The 19,819-nt window shown below is 41.2% G+C and overlaps 1 protein-coding gene across 1 annotated transcript in view; it reads left to right on the forward strand.

The window, feature by feature from the left end:
* Nucleotides 1-19,819, forward strand: part of SLC4A9 (solute carrier family 4 member 9) — a 251,606-nt gene that overhangs the window by 185,494 nt on the left and 46,293 nt on the right. Inside the window, exon 18 of the mRNA XM_040442704.1 lies at nucleotides 987-1,165. Coding sequence (XP_040298638.1) covers nucleotides 987-1,165 — 179 coding nt within the window. The remainder of the gene's footprint in view (nucleotides 1-986; nucleotides 1,166-19,819) is intronic.

The raw sequence follows: 19,819 nt of genomic DNA on the forward strand, positions 1-19,819 counted from the left end.
CAGGTACTTTACTTTGTCCCGATGCATTTCCCTGATCCGTGTAATGGAATCAGTTCATCAGGGGACCACAAACATAAATATTATCAATATTTAATGATAAAGGAAAGATATATGTGCAAATCAACTTAAATCCACAATGCCCATAGGATGTTATATTGGATTAATTTGCCCAAAATAAAGGAAAAACAACAACCACCACTTATGAAAGAACTCAATCTATATTGGCTGTGCACGTACGGCAGGTAATAAAGGCTTTAATGCTCATGATATAGCAATGCATAAAGTTAAGCTGATAATAGGAGAAGCGTATCTCTATACTCCATTAGAAGAACAACAATCACCACTAATGGACGGACTCCATAAAACTAGGCTATATGCATATAGCAGATGATAAAGGTGTTAATGATAATAATAATGTATCATTATCATTAACACATTTATCATCTGCTATATGCATATAGCTGTCCCTGCATTCTCCCTATGTTCTTCCTACAGTGTATAAAAATCTGTGCACTGTCCCTATCCAATATTCTACAATAAAAGCTTTGTTTTATTATCTATTTTTTTATTATTATCTCCCTACAGTGTCCCTAGCGCTTGGCACGTCTGTCTCTATGCTCAGCTCACAGTAAAATGGCAGAGCGGGATAAGGTTTTTTTAAGGTTGTGACATTACAGCGGATGACCATCTGCTGATTGGCTGGCTGAACATCATTATTGTTCATATCGCATTCCTGGGCTTCTTACTTTCACTTTGTAACATGTGTAGCTGCCATAAGAAAAAAATATTTCAAATTTTTCCTGAAATTCAGATAGAAATCTATTAATTTCACTTTGATTTGCTCAACACTACTCATCACCCTCTACAACTTCTCCTCCATCACTATTGCACTCTGTCAGTGTTTTCTAATTAACAACCTAATCCAGTCTATCTATGATATATCAATATTTGACTATATTTTTATTTGATAATGATTTGTTTTGCAGAAAGGAGCAGGACTTCATTTGGATTTTTTCTGCATATCTTTATTGATCGTTCTGACTTCATTCATGGGTCTTCCATGGTATGTGTCTGCCACAGTAATTTCTTTTGCACACATGAATAGCCTAAAAATGGAAACTACTGCGTCTGCTCCTGGAGAACAGCCAAAATTTCTGGGCACCAGGTAAAATATCTTTTTTTAATCCAGAATAAAACATTTTATTTGGTATGTTGTTTTATTAAACGAGCAACAAGCTGAGGCCAGATGTGAAGGATACATTGTGTTACAGTCGGATTTTGCAGCTGAATGTACACTGCAAAGGGTTACATCTACAGTGAAAATATGCTAAATGTCTGCAACATAATGGGCCTTATGTATCAAAACTGTCTAATAGTAAGACTATCCCACCTCTTGCGCAGCCACCACTTCTATTCACTTCAATGGGGCTGATGGAAATAGCCAAGCCAGCTGTTTTCAGCCCCATAGAAATGAATGCAGGTCGGACGCAAAACAATGCGTAAAATGTTAACTACTATGCTGTTACTGCAACACAATGCCTTTAGGTAATAATGTACTGTAAACTTGATGTAATGCAATGCGTTAATGGTTATTTGGTATATAAATGCTGTTATTGCAGCACCATATGCATTCACTAATAATGCACAGTATGGTTTTTAGAAAAAAAGAAAGGCAACTGTTTAGTGTTTACAGCAGAATGTATGCTGTTTGTGTGTTGGCAATACGCCTATGAAGAACTGTAGAAACTTAAAAAAAAAGGCTGAAAAATATGAGTTGCATGCAGTATTTTGTAATGCAGAACCTGCCATCATGCTGTATGAAACAATTACCAGTCCCTCACTCAGTCTCTGTGACAGGGATCAGCAACTCCCGATACTCCAGCTGTGCAGAAGCTGCAACTCCCAGAATGCTTCATTGACTTCTATAGGAGTTAAAAGAACAGCCAAACATTTTTGCATGCTGGGAGTTGTAGTTTCATAGCAGTTGGAGTGCCGATGGTTTTTGATATCTGCTCTATGCTTTCTGTGATAAAACTCTAAAATCTACCCAATTATATCTCCTAATTCTCTACCTATAGCACCCCTATAGCTATAGTGTCCCTAGTAAATGACTTCTGTTTGCAATTGTTTTTAGTGAAACACAGCTACAGCACATCCTATAACATGCGCAGTTGAAAACAGAATGGCGTTTCTTCCTTTTGAGTATAAGTACCTGCTTGTATACTGCCCCCTGATTGACCGATCAGGCTGTCAGCCTCTGAGCCAATCAGGGCAATCCCACCCGCATGGCATAAATAACATTATAACTTTTATTCTTTGGGTTAGTACGATTACAGCGATACCAAATACATATAGTCTTTTATATTTTACTACTTTTGTGCAATAAAAACACTTAAAAAAATAAATAAAATGTTTTTGCATTGCCCCATCCCAAGCCATAACTTTTAAATGTTTCCTTCTACGGAGCTATTTAAGGGCTTGATTTTTGTGTGAAGACTTGTATTTTTTATTGATGTCATTTTGGGTGCTGATGAGAGACAGAGGGAGTCTGCTCCTTCTGTAACCACTTACCTGGGAGACCCGTGCCATAAAAAGGCAGTCCCAGCCTAAGGCCTCTTAGTGACTGCTGTAAAAAGGCGTATAGGTGGTCACTAAGGGGTTAAAATAGCTTCATTCAAATAAACTATTTCAGTATATACATACTCAATTAGCTAATAGCCAAGATTATGTATCCATTAGAATACTGTTTCCAATATGTCCACCAAGGTAGTCAATCGGTATCCAGCAGGATGTATTTATATGGATATGATATGGGTCCCAATTTGTGCATATACAGTGGATAAATAAAAAGTCTACACACCCCTGTTAGAATGTCAGGTTTCTGTGATGTAAAAAAAAAATGAGACAAAGATAAATTATTTCAGAACTTTTTCCACCTTTAATGTGACCTATAAACTGTACAACTCAATTGAAAAACAAACTGAAATCTTTTAGGTAGAGGGAAGAAAAAATATAAAAATAAAATAATATGGTTGCATAAGTGTGCACACCCTTAAAGTAATACTTTGTTGAAGCACCTTTTGATTTTATTACGTCTATCAGCATGGCACATTTTGACTTGGCAAGATTTGCCCACTCTTCTTAGCAAAAACACTCCAAATTTGTATCAGATTGTGAGGGCATCTCCTGTGCACAGCCCTCTTCAGATCACCCCACAGATTTTCAATTTTAGGTCTGGGCTCTGGCTAGGCCATTCCAAAACTTTAATCTTCTTCTGGTGAACCCATTCCTTTGTTGATTTGGATGTATGCTTTGGGTCGCTGTCATGCTGAAAGATGAAGTTCCTCTTTATGTTCAGCTTTCTAGCAGAAGCTTGAAGGTTTTGTGCCAATAGTGACTGGTATTTGGAACTGTTCATAATTCCCTCTAGCTTAACTAAGGCCCCAGTTCCAGCTGAAGAAAAACAGCCCCAAAGCATGATGCTGCCACCACCATGCTTCACTGTAAGTATGGTGTTCTTTTGGTGATGTGCAGTGTTGTTTTTGGGCCAAACATATCTTTTGGAATTATGGACAAAAAGTTCAACCTTGGTTTCACCAGACCATAACACCTTTTCCCACATGCTTTTGGGAGACTTCAGATGTGTTTTTGCAAAATGTAGCCTGGCTTGGATGTTTTTCTTCGTAAGAAAAGGCTTTTGTCTTGCCACTCTACCCCATAGCCCAGACATATGAAGAAAACGGGAGATTGTTGTCACATGTACCACACAGCCAGTACTTGCCAGATATTACTGCAGCTCCTTTAATGTTGCTGTAGGCCTCTTGGTAGCCTCCCAGACCAGTTTTCTTCTCGTCTTTTCATCAATTTTGGAGGGACGTCCAGTTCTTGGTAATGTCACTATTGTGCCATATTTTTTCCACTTGATGATGACTGTCTTCATTGTGTTCCATGGTATATCTAATGCCTTGGAAAAATTTTTATACCCTTTTCCTCACTGATACCTTTTAAAAATGAGATCCCTCTGATGCTTTGGAAGCTCTCTGTGGACCATGGCTTTTGCTGTGGGATGCGACTACGAAAATTTCAGGAAAGACCAACTAGAGCAGCTGAACTTTATTTGGGGTTAATCAGAGGCACTTTAAATGATGGCAGGGGTGGAAAAAGGTGGAAAAAGTTCTGAAATGATTTATCTTTGTCTCATTTTTTTACCTCACAGAAACCTGACATTTTAACAGGGGTGTGTAGACTTTTTATATTCACTGTACATGAGGTATGTCCCCCACTTTACTACGGTGGCCACGCCATTGACAGGGCTCTTGAAGGGATGCAGGTCGGTAATGGTTCGCTGGGATGATCAGGCGGAAGGGGCTTTCTCCGCTCCGAAGTGGGCCTCGGTGCTGTACTGTCTTAGGAAATCAAAGGGGAGGAGCATCCCGATGTCTTCCTCAGCCGTAAGCTCACCCCAGCCGAGACCAGGTACAGTATAGTGGAGAGAGAGTGCCTGGCTAACAAGTGGACACTCGAGTCTCTTTGTTATTTGTTGGGGAGAAAATTCTGCCTGGTAACTGACCACAGTGGATGAGCCAGGGCAAAGAAAGAAATGCCCGGGTCACCGCATGGTTCCTTATCACTACAGAACTTTAAATTTACAGTGGAACACAGGGCAGGCCGGTTACAGGGAAACCCGGATTCCCTGTCCCGAGTACATAGTCTGGCGAGTGTTCACCCCCTCAAGGTTGAACAAAGGGGGGGGGGGGTTTACAGCACAGAAACCTGACATTTTAACAGGGGTGTGTAGACTTTTTATATCCACTGTAAGTATGAATATATAAAGAACCAGTAGTATTCACTTATACTGTATGGTTTGCCAAGCTTAACAGAGTTCCATTATTCACTTGTATTTTGCAACCATGGGGAAGCTACGGTAAATTCAAATCTCTTATAAATAACTACAAGCCAGCTTCTTTCATGGTTTTCCCTTTGTAGTAGGGTACTGGGAGGATCTTCTTATATGGCGGTGTTACAGAAATAATGTTTTGTTGGTATGGAGGGGTTCAGAAGTTGCATTGTCAAAATTTTATCAAATCCACAAATCGGAACCAATACAAACTTGCATTTTTAATGCATACAAATTAAGAAATGGTAAAATTTTTGGATTTCAAGATTACAGTTAATCAAAGCAAATTAGAATGTGCTACCAATCACAATCCTACTGCAGTAAACACTTAGGCTGAGTTCACACGGACGTTGCGGGAAAAGGTGCGGGTGCGTTGTGGGAACATGCGCGATTTTTCCACGCGAGTGCAAAACATTGTAATGCGTTTTGCACTCGCGTGAGAAAAATCGCGCATGTTTGGTACCAAACATCGGTGTTCTGTAGATTGTATTATTTTCCCTTATAACATGGTTATAAGGGAAAATAATAGCATTCTGAATACAGAATGCATAGTAAAATAGCGCTGGAGGGGTTAAAAAAAATGAAAAAATTATTTAACTCAACTTAATCCTGATCAGTCTTAAAAATGCCTGATCAGTCGAAAAAATGCATTGAAATGCCGGATCCGTCTTTCCGGTGTCATCCGGCAAAAACAGATCCGGCATTTATTTTTTCACCTTTTTTTCAGTCTGCGCATGCGCATACCAGAAGGACGGATCCGGCATTCCGGTATTCTGAATGCCGGATCCGGCACTAATACATTCCTATGGGAAAAAATCCGGCATTCAGGCAAGTCTTCAGTTTTTTTAGCCGGAGATAAAACCGTAGCATGCTATGGTTTTCTCTTTTGCCTGATCAGTCAAAACGACTGAACTGAAGACATCCTGATGCAAACTGAACGGATTACTCTCCATTCAGAATGCATGGGGTTAAAACTGATCAGTTCTTTTCCGTTATAGAGCCCCTGTGACGGAACTCTATGCCGGAAAAGAAAAACGCAAGTGTGAAAGTAGCCTTAGGCTACTTTCACACTTGCGGCAGAGAGATCCGGCAAGCAGTTCCGTCGCCGGAACTGCCTGCCGGATCAGGCAAAATGTATGCTAACTGATGGCATTAGTAAGACTGATCAGGATCCTGATCAGTCTTAAAAATGCCTGATCAGTCGAAAAAATGCATTGAAATGCCGGATCCGTCTTTCCGGTGTCATCCGGCAAAAACGGATCCGGCATTTATTTTTTCACCTTTTTTTCAGTCTGCGCATGCGCATACCGGAAGGACGGATCTGGCATTCCGGTATTCTGAATGCCGGATCCGGCACTAATACATTCCTATGGGAAAAAATGCCTGATCCGGCATTCAGGCAAGTCTTCAGTTTTTTTAGCCGGAGATAAAACCGTAGCATGCTACGGTTTTCTCTTTTGCCTGATCAGTCAAAACGACTGAACTGAAGACCTCCTGATGCAAACTGAACGGATTACTCTCCATTCAGAATGCATGGGGACATACCTGATCAGTTCTTTTCCGGTATAGAGCCCCTGTGACGGAACTCTATGCCGGAAAAGAACAACGCAAGTGTGAAAGTAGCCTTAGCTGTGTGCAGGAAAAAGACCTGTGGTGACGTCACTCCGGTCATCACATGGTCCGTCACATGATCTTTTACCATGGTGATGGATCATGTGATGACCGGAGTGACGTCACCACAGGTCCTGTTCCTGCACACAGCTAAGATGAAGGCAGAAGAGAAGCTGGGCTGCGCGATCAAGTGGATTAAGGTGAGTTAATTTTTTAAATATTTTTTTTAACCCCTCCAGCGCTATTTTACTATGCATTCTGTATTCAGAATGCTATTATTTTCCTTATAACCATGTTATAAGGGAAAATAATAATGATCGGTTCTCCATCCCGATCGTCACCTAGCAACCGTGCGTGAAAATCGCACCGCATCCGCACTTGCTTGCGGATGCTTGCGATTTTCACGCATCCCCATTTACTTCTATGGGGCTTGCGTTGCATGGAAAATGCACAATATAGAGCATGCTGCGATTTTCACGCAACGCATAAGTGATGCGTGAAAATCACAGCTCATGTGCGCAGCCCCATAGAAATGAATGGGTCCAGATTCAGTGCGGGTGCATTGCGTTCACCTCCCGCATTGCACCCACGCGGAATACTCGCCCGTGTGAACTCAGCCTTATGGTATATACTTTACACTAGTTGTCACCTGCCAAAGTGGCTTTTAAACGTTCCATACGGGCACTATAGACAATTAAAGTGCATCTGTATGCAGAATAGCAAATCTGAGAAACAGGCTGTAGAATTACCCAAACAATTTAGACCGAAACACTATCCTAAGGCCTCTTTCACACGACTGTGTGAATGGCTTCGCAAATCCGGAGATGCGGTGCGGAACAGAACGGAACCACGAAACGGAAGCACTACAGAGTGCTTTTGTGGGGTTCCGTTCCGTGCTTCCGTTCCGCAATAAGATAGAACTTGTTCAATCTTTTTGCGGAACGGACGGATCGTGGACTCCATTCAAGTGAATGAGTCTGCGATCCGCATGCGGCTGGCCCACGGTCGGTGCCCGTGCATTGCGGAACTCAAGTTGCGGTTCGCAGTACAGACACGGGGGACACGCGGTCGTGTGAAAGAGACCTAAGGGAGTTTTAGAACAATTTTTGGACTGGCTAAGGGCTTTAGATAGCAAGATATCTTCTAACAAATTAACAGTTGAGGCAGATAGTTCATGATCTAAGAAAACTGAGAATAAGGCGGAGAGAGTAAAATAATACTACCATTTAATTCACATTTTAAAATAGTTGAATCCATCATCAACAGACACTGGAATTTTCTGAGAGAAAAGATGATAGGCCTCATTTTGCCTCTTAGACTATTGGTGGTCTATACCAGAGCCCCGAACTTAGCACTGAAAACTGTACTTACTGTTCAAAACAAACTGTGGATAATTCTATGTTTTCACTTAAGGGTTCTTTAGATGTGAAAGCTGTTATAGTTTTAAGTCTACAATTTTTGCCAAGAAAAAGATATTAAGATTGCATCCACATCTAATGAATATGAGCACATCATTGAGGATTTTATGAAACAAGAAAACTCATTCAGCTTGTCTCACCAAGGCACACAGGTAGCCTGTCTCCTACAATGGCCAATTTATCTAAAGCTCAACGCTAGAGTTGAGCGGACACCTGGATGTTCCGGTTTGACGAGTTCGGCCGAACTTGAAAAAAAAGTTTGGGTTCGGGACCCGAACGTGACCCCGAACCCGAACCCCATTGAAGTCAATGGGGACCCGAACTTTTGGGCACTAAAATGGCTCTAAAATAGTCCTGGAAAGGGCTAGAGGGCTGCAAAGGCATCGAAATGTGCTTAAGAGCATGGCAAACTGCTCTGCAAACAAATGTGGATAGGGAAATGACTTAAAATAACATAAAATAGTGAAAAATTAAAACTAACAATCTGGATCTAGGAGTAGGAGGTTGAGGAGGCGGTGGATGGGTGGATGTGGTGGTGAAGGTTGACGTGGCGGTGTAGGTGGAAGCAGCGGTGAAGAAGGAATAGCTAGCCAACACTGATTTGTGTTATTTTTTATTTTTAAATTGGGGTATCCCCCAAAATATTGGGACATATAACAAAATAAAACAAAGAACAAGTGCACTTGAGTACAAGAATGGATGGTTGAGGCTGGTATAAATGTCTATTCTGCACAAGGTACGGACAAGTCCTGTGGGATCCATGCCTGGTTCATTTTAATAAACGGAAGCTTGTCCACATTGGCTGTGGCCTGTGATAATGCTCTCTGCCGTGCTAAACACACATTCACACTATACACTGGCTGCAGGGCAGGTCAGCACCTCCAAGGCTGACAAAGCTTTTCCACATTTTGGCCATGCTAACCCTGCCTTCTCAGGTGCTGGTGGTGCCCCAGCTTCGTTGGCGACCTCTTCCTCCTCCTCTGCCTTCGCCTTGTGCTTCCACTGTGCCCCTGCTGTCAGGTGGGAATGCCATCATCAGCGTGCGCTTGTAGTCGCGCATCTTCCGATCAGTAACAGATGTTTTCACTAAATTTAGTTCCCTGTCAGCAATGCAGAGCAGGGGTTCATTTACTGCAAAAGTGGGTTCTTGTCACCCAGCAATACAACAGAGGATTTTGAGAGATTTAGGCCCATGTCACCCGGGCACAGCAGGGGTTTATTCACGGCAAAAGGGGGTTCATGTCACCCAGCAATAGAACAGAGGATTTTGAGAGATTTAGGCCCCTGTCACCCAGGCACAGCAGGGGTTTATTCACGGCAAAAGGGGGTTCATGTCACCCAGCAATAGAACAGAGGATTTTGAGAGATTTAGGCCCATGTCACCCAGGCACATGGGCCTAAGGTGGAATTCCACCTTGTGGGCACGTCGCATATGAGACGGTGAGCGGGAAGGCCGAAGTTACGCTGCAGCGCTGACAGGCGAGCAGCAGCAGGGTGAGAATGCTGAAAGCGCGCACAGACGGCCCGCACTTTATGCAGCAGCTCTGACATGTCGGGGTAATTTTTAAGGAATTTCTGCACCACCAAATTCAGCACATGCGCCAGGCAAGGGATGTGCGTCAAACTGCCTAGTCCCAGAGCTGCTACGAGATTTCGCCCATTATTGCACACCACCAGGCCGGGCTTGAGGCTGACAGGCACAAACCACTCATCGATCTATTGTTCAAGACCCGTCCACAGCTCCTGCGCGGTGTGGGGTTTGTCCCCCAAACAGATAAGTTTTAAAACTGCCTGCTGTCGTTTACCCCTGGCTGTGCTGATGTTGGTGGTGAAGGTGTTACGCTGACCGGATGAGGAGCTGGTAGAGGATGAGGAAGCGGAGTAGGAGGAGGAAGCAACAGGAGGCAAACTGAAGCGCCCTGCAATCCTCGGTGGTGGAAGGACATGCGCCAAACTGCTATCCGCCTCAGGCCCAGCCACCACTGAATTTACCCAGTGTGCTGTTAAGTAAATATAACGGCCCTGACCGTGCTTACTGGTCCACGTATCCGTAGTCAAGTGCACCTTGCCACAGATGGTGTTGCGCAGTGCACACCTGATTTTGTCCCCTACTTGGTTGTGAAGGGAAGTGATGGCTCGCCTTAAAAAGTAGTGGTGGCTGGGCAGGATTTACTGTGGGCCAGCCATCGCCATAAGGCCTTTAAAACTATCCGTCTCCACCAGACGGAATGACAGCATTTTAAAGGCAAGTAATTTAGAAATGCTGGCATTCAGGGCTACGGATCGCGGCTGGGTAAGGGAGTACTTCCTCTTCCTCTCCAGCGTTTGGGATATGGAGAGCTGAACGCTTCCGTGTGACATTGTAGAGATGCTTGGTGACCCAGGTGTTGGTGTTGCTGGCAGATCCTCTGTTTGTGGGGTGCCAGGTGGCACTGTCAGCAGAAGAGGAAGCAGGAGGAGCCAGAGACCTTTCTTGTTTTTTGAGGTGTCTACTCCACTGCAGCTCATGCTTTGCACTTAAATGCCTGGTCATGCAGGTTGTGCTCTGGTTGAGAATGTTTATATGCCTAGCTTCAGGCTCTGATTGCACAGCGTGCAAACCACTCGTGTCTTGTCGTCAGCACATTGTCTGAAGAACTGCCACGCCAGGGAACTCCTTGGAGCTGGCTTTGGTGTGCTCGGTCACTTGCTGCGGTGGGCAGTAGGAGGCGTACTGTCTAGAGGACGGCTGCTCCGCTTTTGCACCCTGCTCCCTCTTCTGCTGTGCTGGTGGCTCTGTGCGACCACCGCCTCTTCCTCCAAACTACATCGGTCACTCGCATGACCTTGATTCCATGTGGGGTTGAGGACCTCATCGTCTTCCACATCATCTTCCACCCAGTCTTCACCCCTGACTTTCTTGTCGGTCTGCACGCTTTCGAAAGCCCCAGCAGTTGGCACCTGTGTTTTGTCATCATCCGAGACGTGCTGCGATGGTCCTTCTATGTACTCATCTTGAAAAATAAGTGGTTGGGCATCGGTGCACTCAATCTCTTCCACTTCTGGGGCAGGGCTAGGTGGATGGCCCTGGGAAACCCTGCTAACAGAGTCATCAAAAAGCAGAAGAGACTGCTGCATGACTTGGGGCTCAGACTGCTTGGCTGATTTGCAAAGGGGTGAGGTGAAAGACTGATGGACATCGGCTGCAGGTGCCAACTGTGGTCTTTCAGTAGGAGACTGGGTGGGAGACAATGTGAAGGAACTGGATCCACTGTCAGCAACCCAATCTACTATCGCCTGTACTTGTTCAGGCCTCACCATTAGTGTTGAACGCGAATATTCGAATATCAATTTTTTTTGCGAATATCGGCACTTCGCTAATTCGCGAATATTTCGAATATAGTGCTATAAATTCGATATTTCGAATATTCCTTTTTTTTTTTATTGTTATATTTTTTTCTTTCCCACTTCCCAAAAGTAGTTCTTACCTGTCCTTAGGATTCCTGGCTTCCTGACTGCTCCAGTCAGTGCCCGTTGCCGCTTCTGACGACTTCCGTGCTCATGGATGTCCCCATCACCATGGGAACGTCTCCATACTAGAATGTACTGTCGGATTTGAGAATTACGTTGAAATCGCAATTCGATTAATTCAAGTTATAATAATCGAATTGCGATTTCAACTTAGCACTGCTATATTCCATATTAGGCTAGAATTAACGAATATGGAATATAGCAGTACTAAGTTGAAATTGCAATTCGATTATTATAACTTGAATTAATCACATTGCTATTTCAACTTGGACCTGGTTTACTATGGTTGGCTTGGTAGAGTTAGCGAATATGACGAATGTATTCGTCATATTCCTCAAAACGAAGATAACAAAGTATTCTCCATCTTCGTTTTATCTCCATATTCGTCAACTTCGCTAATTCTAGCAATCAAATAGGAAAGTTGACTATAGAGACAGCTAAGTTTAATTCGCTATGTGATTATATTACTTTGATTAAAAAAAAAATGGAATAGTTATAAATAATTCTTGATTATTATAATGATTCTATTTATAAAAAAAAAAAGCAAAGTAATATAATCGCATAGCGAATTAAACACAGCTGTCTCTATAGTCAACCTTCCTATTTGATTGCTAGAATTAGTGAAGTTGACGAATAGGTAGCTAAAACGATGATGGAGAATACTTCGTTATCTTAGTTTTGAGGAATGTGATGAATACATTCGTCATATTCGCTAATTCTACCAAGCCAACCATAGTAAGCCAGGTCCAAGTTGAAATAGCAATGCGATTAATTCAAGTTATAATAATCGAATTGCGATTTCAACTTAGCACTGCTATCTTCCATATTCGTTAATTCTAGCCTAATATGGAATATAGCAGTGCTAAGTTGAAATCGCAATTCGATTATTATAACTTGAATTAATCGAATTGCGAGTTCAACTTACACCTGGTTTACTATGGTTGGCTTGGTAGAATTAGCCAATATGACAAATGTATTCGTCATATTCCTCAAAACGAAGATAACAAAGTATTCTCCATCTTCGTTTTAGCTACCTATTCGTCAACTTCGCTAATTCTAGCAATCAAATAGGAAGGTTGACTAGAGACAGCTGTGTTTAATTCGCTATGCGATTATATTACTTTGCTTTTTTTTTTTTATAAATAGAATCATTATAATAATCAAGTATTTAACTATTCAATTTTTATTTAAAAAAAGCAAAGTAATATAATCTCTATAGTCAACTTTCCTATTTCATTGCTGGAATTAGCGAAGTTGACTAATAGGTAGCTAAAACGAAGATGGAGAATACTTCGTTATCTTCGTTTTGAGGAATATGACGAATACATTTGTCATATTCGCTAATTCTACCAAGCCAACCATAGTAAACCAGGTGTAAGTTGAACTCGCAATTCGATTAATTCAAGTTATAATAATCGAATTGCGATTTCAACTTAGCACTGCTATATTCCATATTAGGCTAGAATTAACGAATATGGAAGATAGCAGTGCTAAGTTGAAATCGCAATTCGATTATTATAACTTGAATTAATCGCATTGCTATTTCAACTTGGACCTGGTTTACTATGGTTGGCTTGGTAGAATTAGCGAATATGACGAATGTATTCGTCATATTCCTCAAAACTAAGATAACAAAGTATTCTCCATCATCGTTTTAGCTACCTATTCGTCAACTTCACTAATTCTAGCAATCAAATAGGAAGGTTGACTATAGAGACAGCTGTGTTTAATTCGCTATGCGATTATATTACTTTGCTTTTTTTTTTATAAATAGAATCATTTCGTTATCATCGTTATCATCGTTTTGAGGAATATGACGAATATATTCGTCATATTCGTCATCTTCGCTAATTCTAGATATCAAACCAATAGGAAAGTAGCCTTAAGTTAAAATCGCAATACGCGATTATTTAAATCGCATATTAATCGCGAAAACTAGAATAATGACGAATATTCGATTTTGATGAATATGAAATGAATATTCTATCGAATATTCGCGAATTTCGTCGAAATCGAATATGGCACCTGCCGCTCATCACTACTCACCATTCGTAGAGCAGCATTAGGCCCGACCAAATACCGCTGCAGGTTTTGTCGCCTACTCCCACCTGAGGAAGGGGTTTCACATGTGCTTGTAGCTGGCACAGATCGACCACGTCCTCTCCCTGCAACAGGAGCTCCACCAGCAGCACCACGACCTGGGCCACGTCCCTTATTTGAAGCTCTCCTCATATTTTTTTTATTTAGGATCTTGCCCTAAATGGGTGTTAAATTAATTGTAAAAAAGAACGACAGTATGTAAAAGGTGTATCTCACACGGCCTGAACCAGACTAGGCCTCAATTAAAGATTTCTTTGCACAAAATGGCTGTATTTCAAATGGCTGTATTTCAAATGGCTGTATTTCAAATGGCTGAACCAAACCCCTGTATGTGTAGGGGTGATCACACACGCCCTGAATCAGTGTAGGCATGAATTAAAGATTTATTTGCACCAAATGGCTGTATTTCAAATGCCTGATTCAAAACCCTGTATGTATAGGGGGGATCACACACACCCTGAATCGGTGAAGGCCTGAAGTAAATATATCTTTGCACAAAAAGGCTGTATTTCAAATGACTGTATTTCAAATGCCTAATTCAAACCCCTGTATGTATAGGGGGGATCTCAGAGGGCCTGAACCTGTGTAGGCCTGAAATAAATATATCTTTGCACAAAAAAGATGTATTTCAAATGGCTGTATTTCAAATGCCTAATTCAAACCCCTGTATGTATAGAGGGGATCTCACACGCCCTGAATCAGTGTAGGCCTGAAGTAAATATATCTTTGCACAAAAAGGCTGTATTTCAAATGGCTGTATTTCAAATGCCAAATCAAACCCCTGTATGTAGGGGAGTATCTCACACGGTCTGAGCCTGTGTAGGCCTGAAGTTAATATAACCTTGCACAAAAAGGCTGTATTTCAAATGCCTAATTCAAACCCCTGTATGTAGAGGTGGTATCTCAGAGGGCCTGAACCTCTGTAGGCCTGAAGTAATTATATCTTTGCACAAAAAAATCTGTATTTCAAATGGCTGTATTTCAAATGCTTAATTCAAACCCCTGTATGTAGAGGGGGTATCTCACATGGTCTGAACCTGTGTAGGCCTGAAGTAAATATATCTTTGCACAAAAAGGCTGTATTTCAAATGGCTGTATTTCAAATGGCTAATTCAAACCCCCGTATGTAGAGGTAGTATCTCAGAGAGCCTGTACCTCTGTTGGCCTGAAGTAAATATATCTTTGCACAAAAAGGCGGTATTTAAAATGGCTGTATTTCAAATGCCTAATTCAAACCCCTGTATGTATAGGGGGTATCTCACATGGTCTGAACCACTGTAGGCCTGAAGTAAATATATCTTTGCACAAAAAGGCTGTATTTCTTTTTTTTCTTTTTTTTAATCTTTATTGGCATTTCAAAAGATTCCTTACAGTTATCAATAATAATATTAACCGGTACTAATACAATTAGTATAATAGCATATTTGTAATTAATAACTTACATTATACCTTTATAAAAATCAGTATATATCGATTACCCACCCTATTTACCCCCCAATGCCTGTTGCTCCCCCGAAGAAAAAAAAAAAGAAAAAAAAAAAGGGATTTTTTCCTCCTCCGTTACCCAACGCCCCTAAAGACCTAATGGCAAGGACTCAGCCTACAATCACCTCAAGGAAGATCAAAGAAGGTCTAAAGTTACCTGTGAGTACTGTTACAATTAGAAGACGCCTATGTGAAGCCAAGCTATCTGCAAGAAGCCCCCGCAAAGTCCCACTGTTGAAAAAAAGACATGTGCTTAAGAGGTTACACGTTGCTAAAGAGCACATTGACTAGCCTAAAGAGACATTTTGTGGACTGATGAAAGTAATATTGTTGTTTTTGGGTCTAGTGGCCGGAGACAGTTTGTCAGACGACCCCCAAACACTGAATTCAAGCCACAGTACACTGTGAAGACAGTATAGCATGGTGGCACAAGCATCATGATATGGGGATGTTTCTCATACTAAGGTGTTGGGCCTATTTATCGCATACCAGGGTTCATGGATCAATTTGAATACATCAGAATACTTGAAGAGGTCATGCTGCCTTATGCTGAAGAGGAAATGCCCTTGAAATGGGTGTTCCAACAAGACAACGACCCCAAACATACCAGTAAACGTGCAGCATCTTGATTCCAGACCAACAAGATTGATGTTATGGAATGGACAGCCCAATCCCCGATCTTGATCCAATAGAAAACTTGTGGGTTGACATAAAAAATGCAGTTTCTGAGGCAAAACCAAGAAATAGAGAAGAACTGTGGAATGTAGTCCAATCATCCTGGGCTGGAATACCTGTTCACAGGTGCCAATAGTTGGTTGACTCCATGCAACACAGATGTACAGCAGTTCTCAGAAACAGTGGTTATACAACTAAATATCAGTTAAGTGATTCAAAGGAAAGCAAAATCTTCAAACATTTTTCAGTTTATATAGTGAATGTTTGAGTTTGTAAAGAAAAATACAAACTGCTATTTTTTTGAACAGTCTAATATTCACTTTTCTTTCATTTTTTTAGAGGAACAACACAAATTTGATATATTTTTCTTCATGTTTTGATTTGGAATAGAATGTGTAGTGTTCCCAATGCATTTGTGTGTATGGAAATAAAAGCTATTAGAAGGATTTTGAGCTTTATTCACTTTTTTAAACACACTGCTATTATTTTGAACACAACTGTATTTGTATTTTGCCAGTAATACACGGCAAAATGGGCTGTAAAATATCTCTCTGCACCGCTAAACGGCAAATATATTTTTCCTTTTTCCACTAATACATGCAAAAAAGGGCTTTAAAACAGATAACTGCACTGCTAGGCGGCAAATATTTGTTTTCCTTTTTCCACTAATAAACACAAAAAGGGCTTTAAAACATAAGTGCACCGCTGAGCGGCAAATATATTTTACTTTTGCCACTAATACACGACAAAAAGGGCTGTAATTTTCGCACTTCACCACACAATGGCTAATAAACCCTTTTTTCCCCCTAATAAAATCCCAAAAATGCTTTATAACATATAACTGCACAGCACTAGGGCTATGGGGTAGAGTGGCAAGATGAAAGCCTTTTGAAGAAAAACATCCAAGTCACATTTTGCAAAAACACATCTGAAATCTTCCAAAAGCATGTGGGAAAAGGTGTTATGGTCTGATGAAACCAAGGTTGAACTTTTTGGCCATAATTCCAAAAGATATGTTTGCCGCAAAAACAACATTGCACATCACTAAAAGAACACCATACCCACAGTGAAGCAAGGTGGTGGCAGCATCATGCTTTGGGGCTGTTTTTCTTCAGATGGAACTGGGGCCTTAGTTAAGCTAGAGGGAATTATGAACAGTTCCAAATACCAGTCAATATTGGCACAAAACCTTCAGGCTTCTGCTAGAAAGCTGAACATGAAGAGGAACTTCATCTTTCAGCATGACAACGACCCAAAGCATACATCCAAATCAACAAAGGAATGGGTTCACCAGAAGAAGATTAAAGTTTTGGAATGGCTCAGCCAGAGCCCAGACCTGAATCCGATTGAAAATCTGTGGGGTGATCTGAAGAGGGCTGTGCACAGGAAATACCCTCGAAATCTGACTTGGAGTGTTTTTGCAAAGAAGAGTGGGCAAATCTTGCCAAGTCAAAGTGTGCCATGCTAATAGACTCATACCTAAAAAGACTGAGTGTTGTAATAAAATCAAAAGGTGCTTCAACAAAGTATTAGTTTAAGGGTGTGCACAGTTATGCAACCATATTTTATTTTTATATTTTTTCTTCCCTCTACCTAAAAGGTTTCAGTTTGTTTTTCAATTGAGTTGTACAGTTTATAGGTCACATTAAAGGTGGAAAAAGTTCTGAAATGATCTACCTTTGTCTCATTTTTTTACATCCGTGGGTCGGCAGTGCAGTGGATGGGAAGACAGCACTAATTCCTCCGGGGCACTCTCTATTGTAGGGAACACCAGCCAGATGGAAGTTGAGGTGCCGTTGATGGTGTAGGTGTTTAAGGTGCTTTGGTGGCTGGGCCCCTGTGTTCCTGACGCCAGCACCGTAAGGTGCAAATGTTGAGTGTAGTAGTAGAAATGATGAGGAGTCGTCATCAAACAGTTGAACATTTACTGAATCAACTGTCTTCAGGTAGTCAGTGCAGATACAGTTCATTTGTATGGCATGAGTGATGACTCAGAAATGGATTTCATTGTATTCCTTTTATCAGGTTTAGCCAATTGTCAGTTGAGGAGTTCTCTTTAAGGTTGACACTTTATAGGCAATACTTCTGTAACTATTCTACAGTCCAAACTATAGCACTCTGGTACTAAATATGCTGTTGTCTACTTATCTTGTGCTATCCAATAAGGGCGTTCTCCCTCATGGCAGGCATCAGTCTTCTGCTACATTATTTGCAGGATGCTCTCCTGAAGGCTTCAGGTTTTTAGGTTTCCACTATATCCCGGAAGGCTTCTAGTGAATAAGTCTGTGAAGGTTCTCATTTATGGGTCATGGTATATCTGCAAAGAATTAATAAAGGCAACTGGACATACTGTAGATTTCTTGAAAACGTTTCACTCGTTCTTCCAACGAGCTTTCTCAATTCTGAGTGACTGTACAAGAATTCTCTGGGAATAAATATGTAACTGAATCAACATCTGGTAATTATACCCAGCATGGGGTCAGAGGTCATTATACCCAGCATGGGGTCAAAGGTATTGATTCCATTATCCTAATTGGAGTCGGTAGGTGATAAAGACTTCCCAGAAAAAGGTGTCAAGACAGCATTGTATGTGGCAGACAATAGATGTCTAACCCCTGCCTCTATTCAAGCTTGGCTTCTCCATTTTTACGTAGATGGCCTCCTTCACACCTCGTTTGTACCATTCAGCCTCCTTATCCAAAACACGTACTTGACTGTCTTCAATGCTGTCTTGACACCTTTTTCTGGGAAGTCTTAGTCACCTACTGACTCCAATTAGGATAATGGAATCAACACCTTTGACCCCATGCTGGGTATAATGACCTCTGACCCCATGCTGGGTATAATTACCAGATGTTGATTCAGTTACATATTTAGTCCCAGAGAATTCTTGGAAGAACGAGTTAAACGTTTTCAAGAAATCTACAGTACGTCCAGTTGCCTTGATTTGTTCTTTACAGATATTCTAGTGAATAAGGACAATTCTGCGCACTAATTATCCATTTGTGTCCCGGCACTGGGGAAGTTACTCTCAGGCACTTGCGCTTGTGAAGTCCATAGGCTGGATACAGCTCTAACCCTCACTAGGCGTGCTTTATATTTAGACGTAGACTTACTGGTGCTTGGCTGATGTAACTACTCCTAGTTTGTCCTCTCCAGTATTGAACAGGTCACGGAGGAAAGAAATTGGAGCTACATCGTGGATAAGGCCTGTTTCTCTCCTCCATACACTTGCTTTCCTCCTCTCCTTCACTAAACTCTGTACTGAATTCACTTCCTCTCTACTCTCAACTAGAAACACCCCAGCTATATATATTATGTGGTGCCAGCACCACTTAGGGGCGAATGGGTGAAATGACATTGGCAGCCTGATAATAGGAAATACCATACAATGCAAATAAATACATAAATAAGCAGATGTTTAACCCCTTAAGGACACAGCCTTATTACACCTTAGGTCCAGGCCATTTTTTGCAAATCTGACCAGTGTCACTTTAAGTGCTGATAACTTTAAAACGCTTTGACTTATCCAGGCCGTTCTGAGATAGTTTTTTCGTCACATATTGTACTTCATGACACTGGTAAAATGAAGTCCAAAATTTTTTTTTTGCACCAAAAAATACCTAATTTAACAAATATTTTGAAAAATTTGCAAATTTCAAAGTTTCAGTTTCTCTATTTCTGTAATACATAGTAATACCCCCAAAAATTGTGATGACTTTACATTCCCCATATGTATACTTCATGTTTGAATTATTTTGGGAATGATATTTTATTTTTTGGGGATGTTATAAGGCTTAGAAGTTTAGAAGCAAATCTTGAAATTTTTCAGAAATTTACAAAAACTAAATTTTTAGGGACCAGTTCAGGTCTGAAGTCACTTTGCGAGGCTTACATAATAGAAACCACCCAAAAATTACCCCATCTAAGAAACTAAGCCCCTCAAGGTATTCAAAACTGATTTTACATACGTTGTTAACCCTTTAGGTGTTGCACAAGAGTTATTGGCAAATGGGGATGAAATTTGAGAATTTCATTTTTTTGTCTCATTTTTCATTTTAACCCATTTTTTCCACTAACAAAGCAAGGGTTAACAGCCAAACAAGACTGTAACAACTACCAC

The sequence above is a fragment of the Bufo bufo genome, chromosome 1 (assembly GCF_905171765.1).
Source record: "Bufo bufo chromosome 1, aBufBuf1.1, whole genome shotgun sequence".
NCBI classification, from domain to species: domain Eukaryota; kingdom Metazoa; phylum Chordata; class Amphibia; order Anura; family Bufonidae; genus Bufo; species Bufo bufo.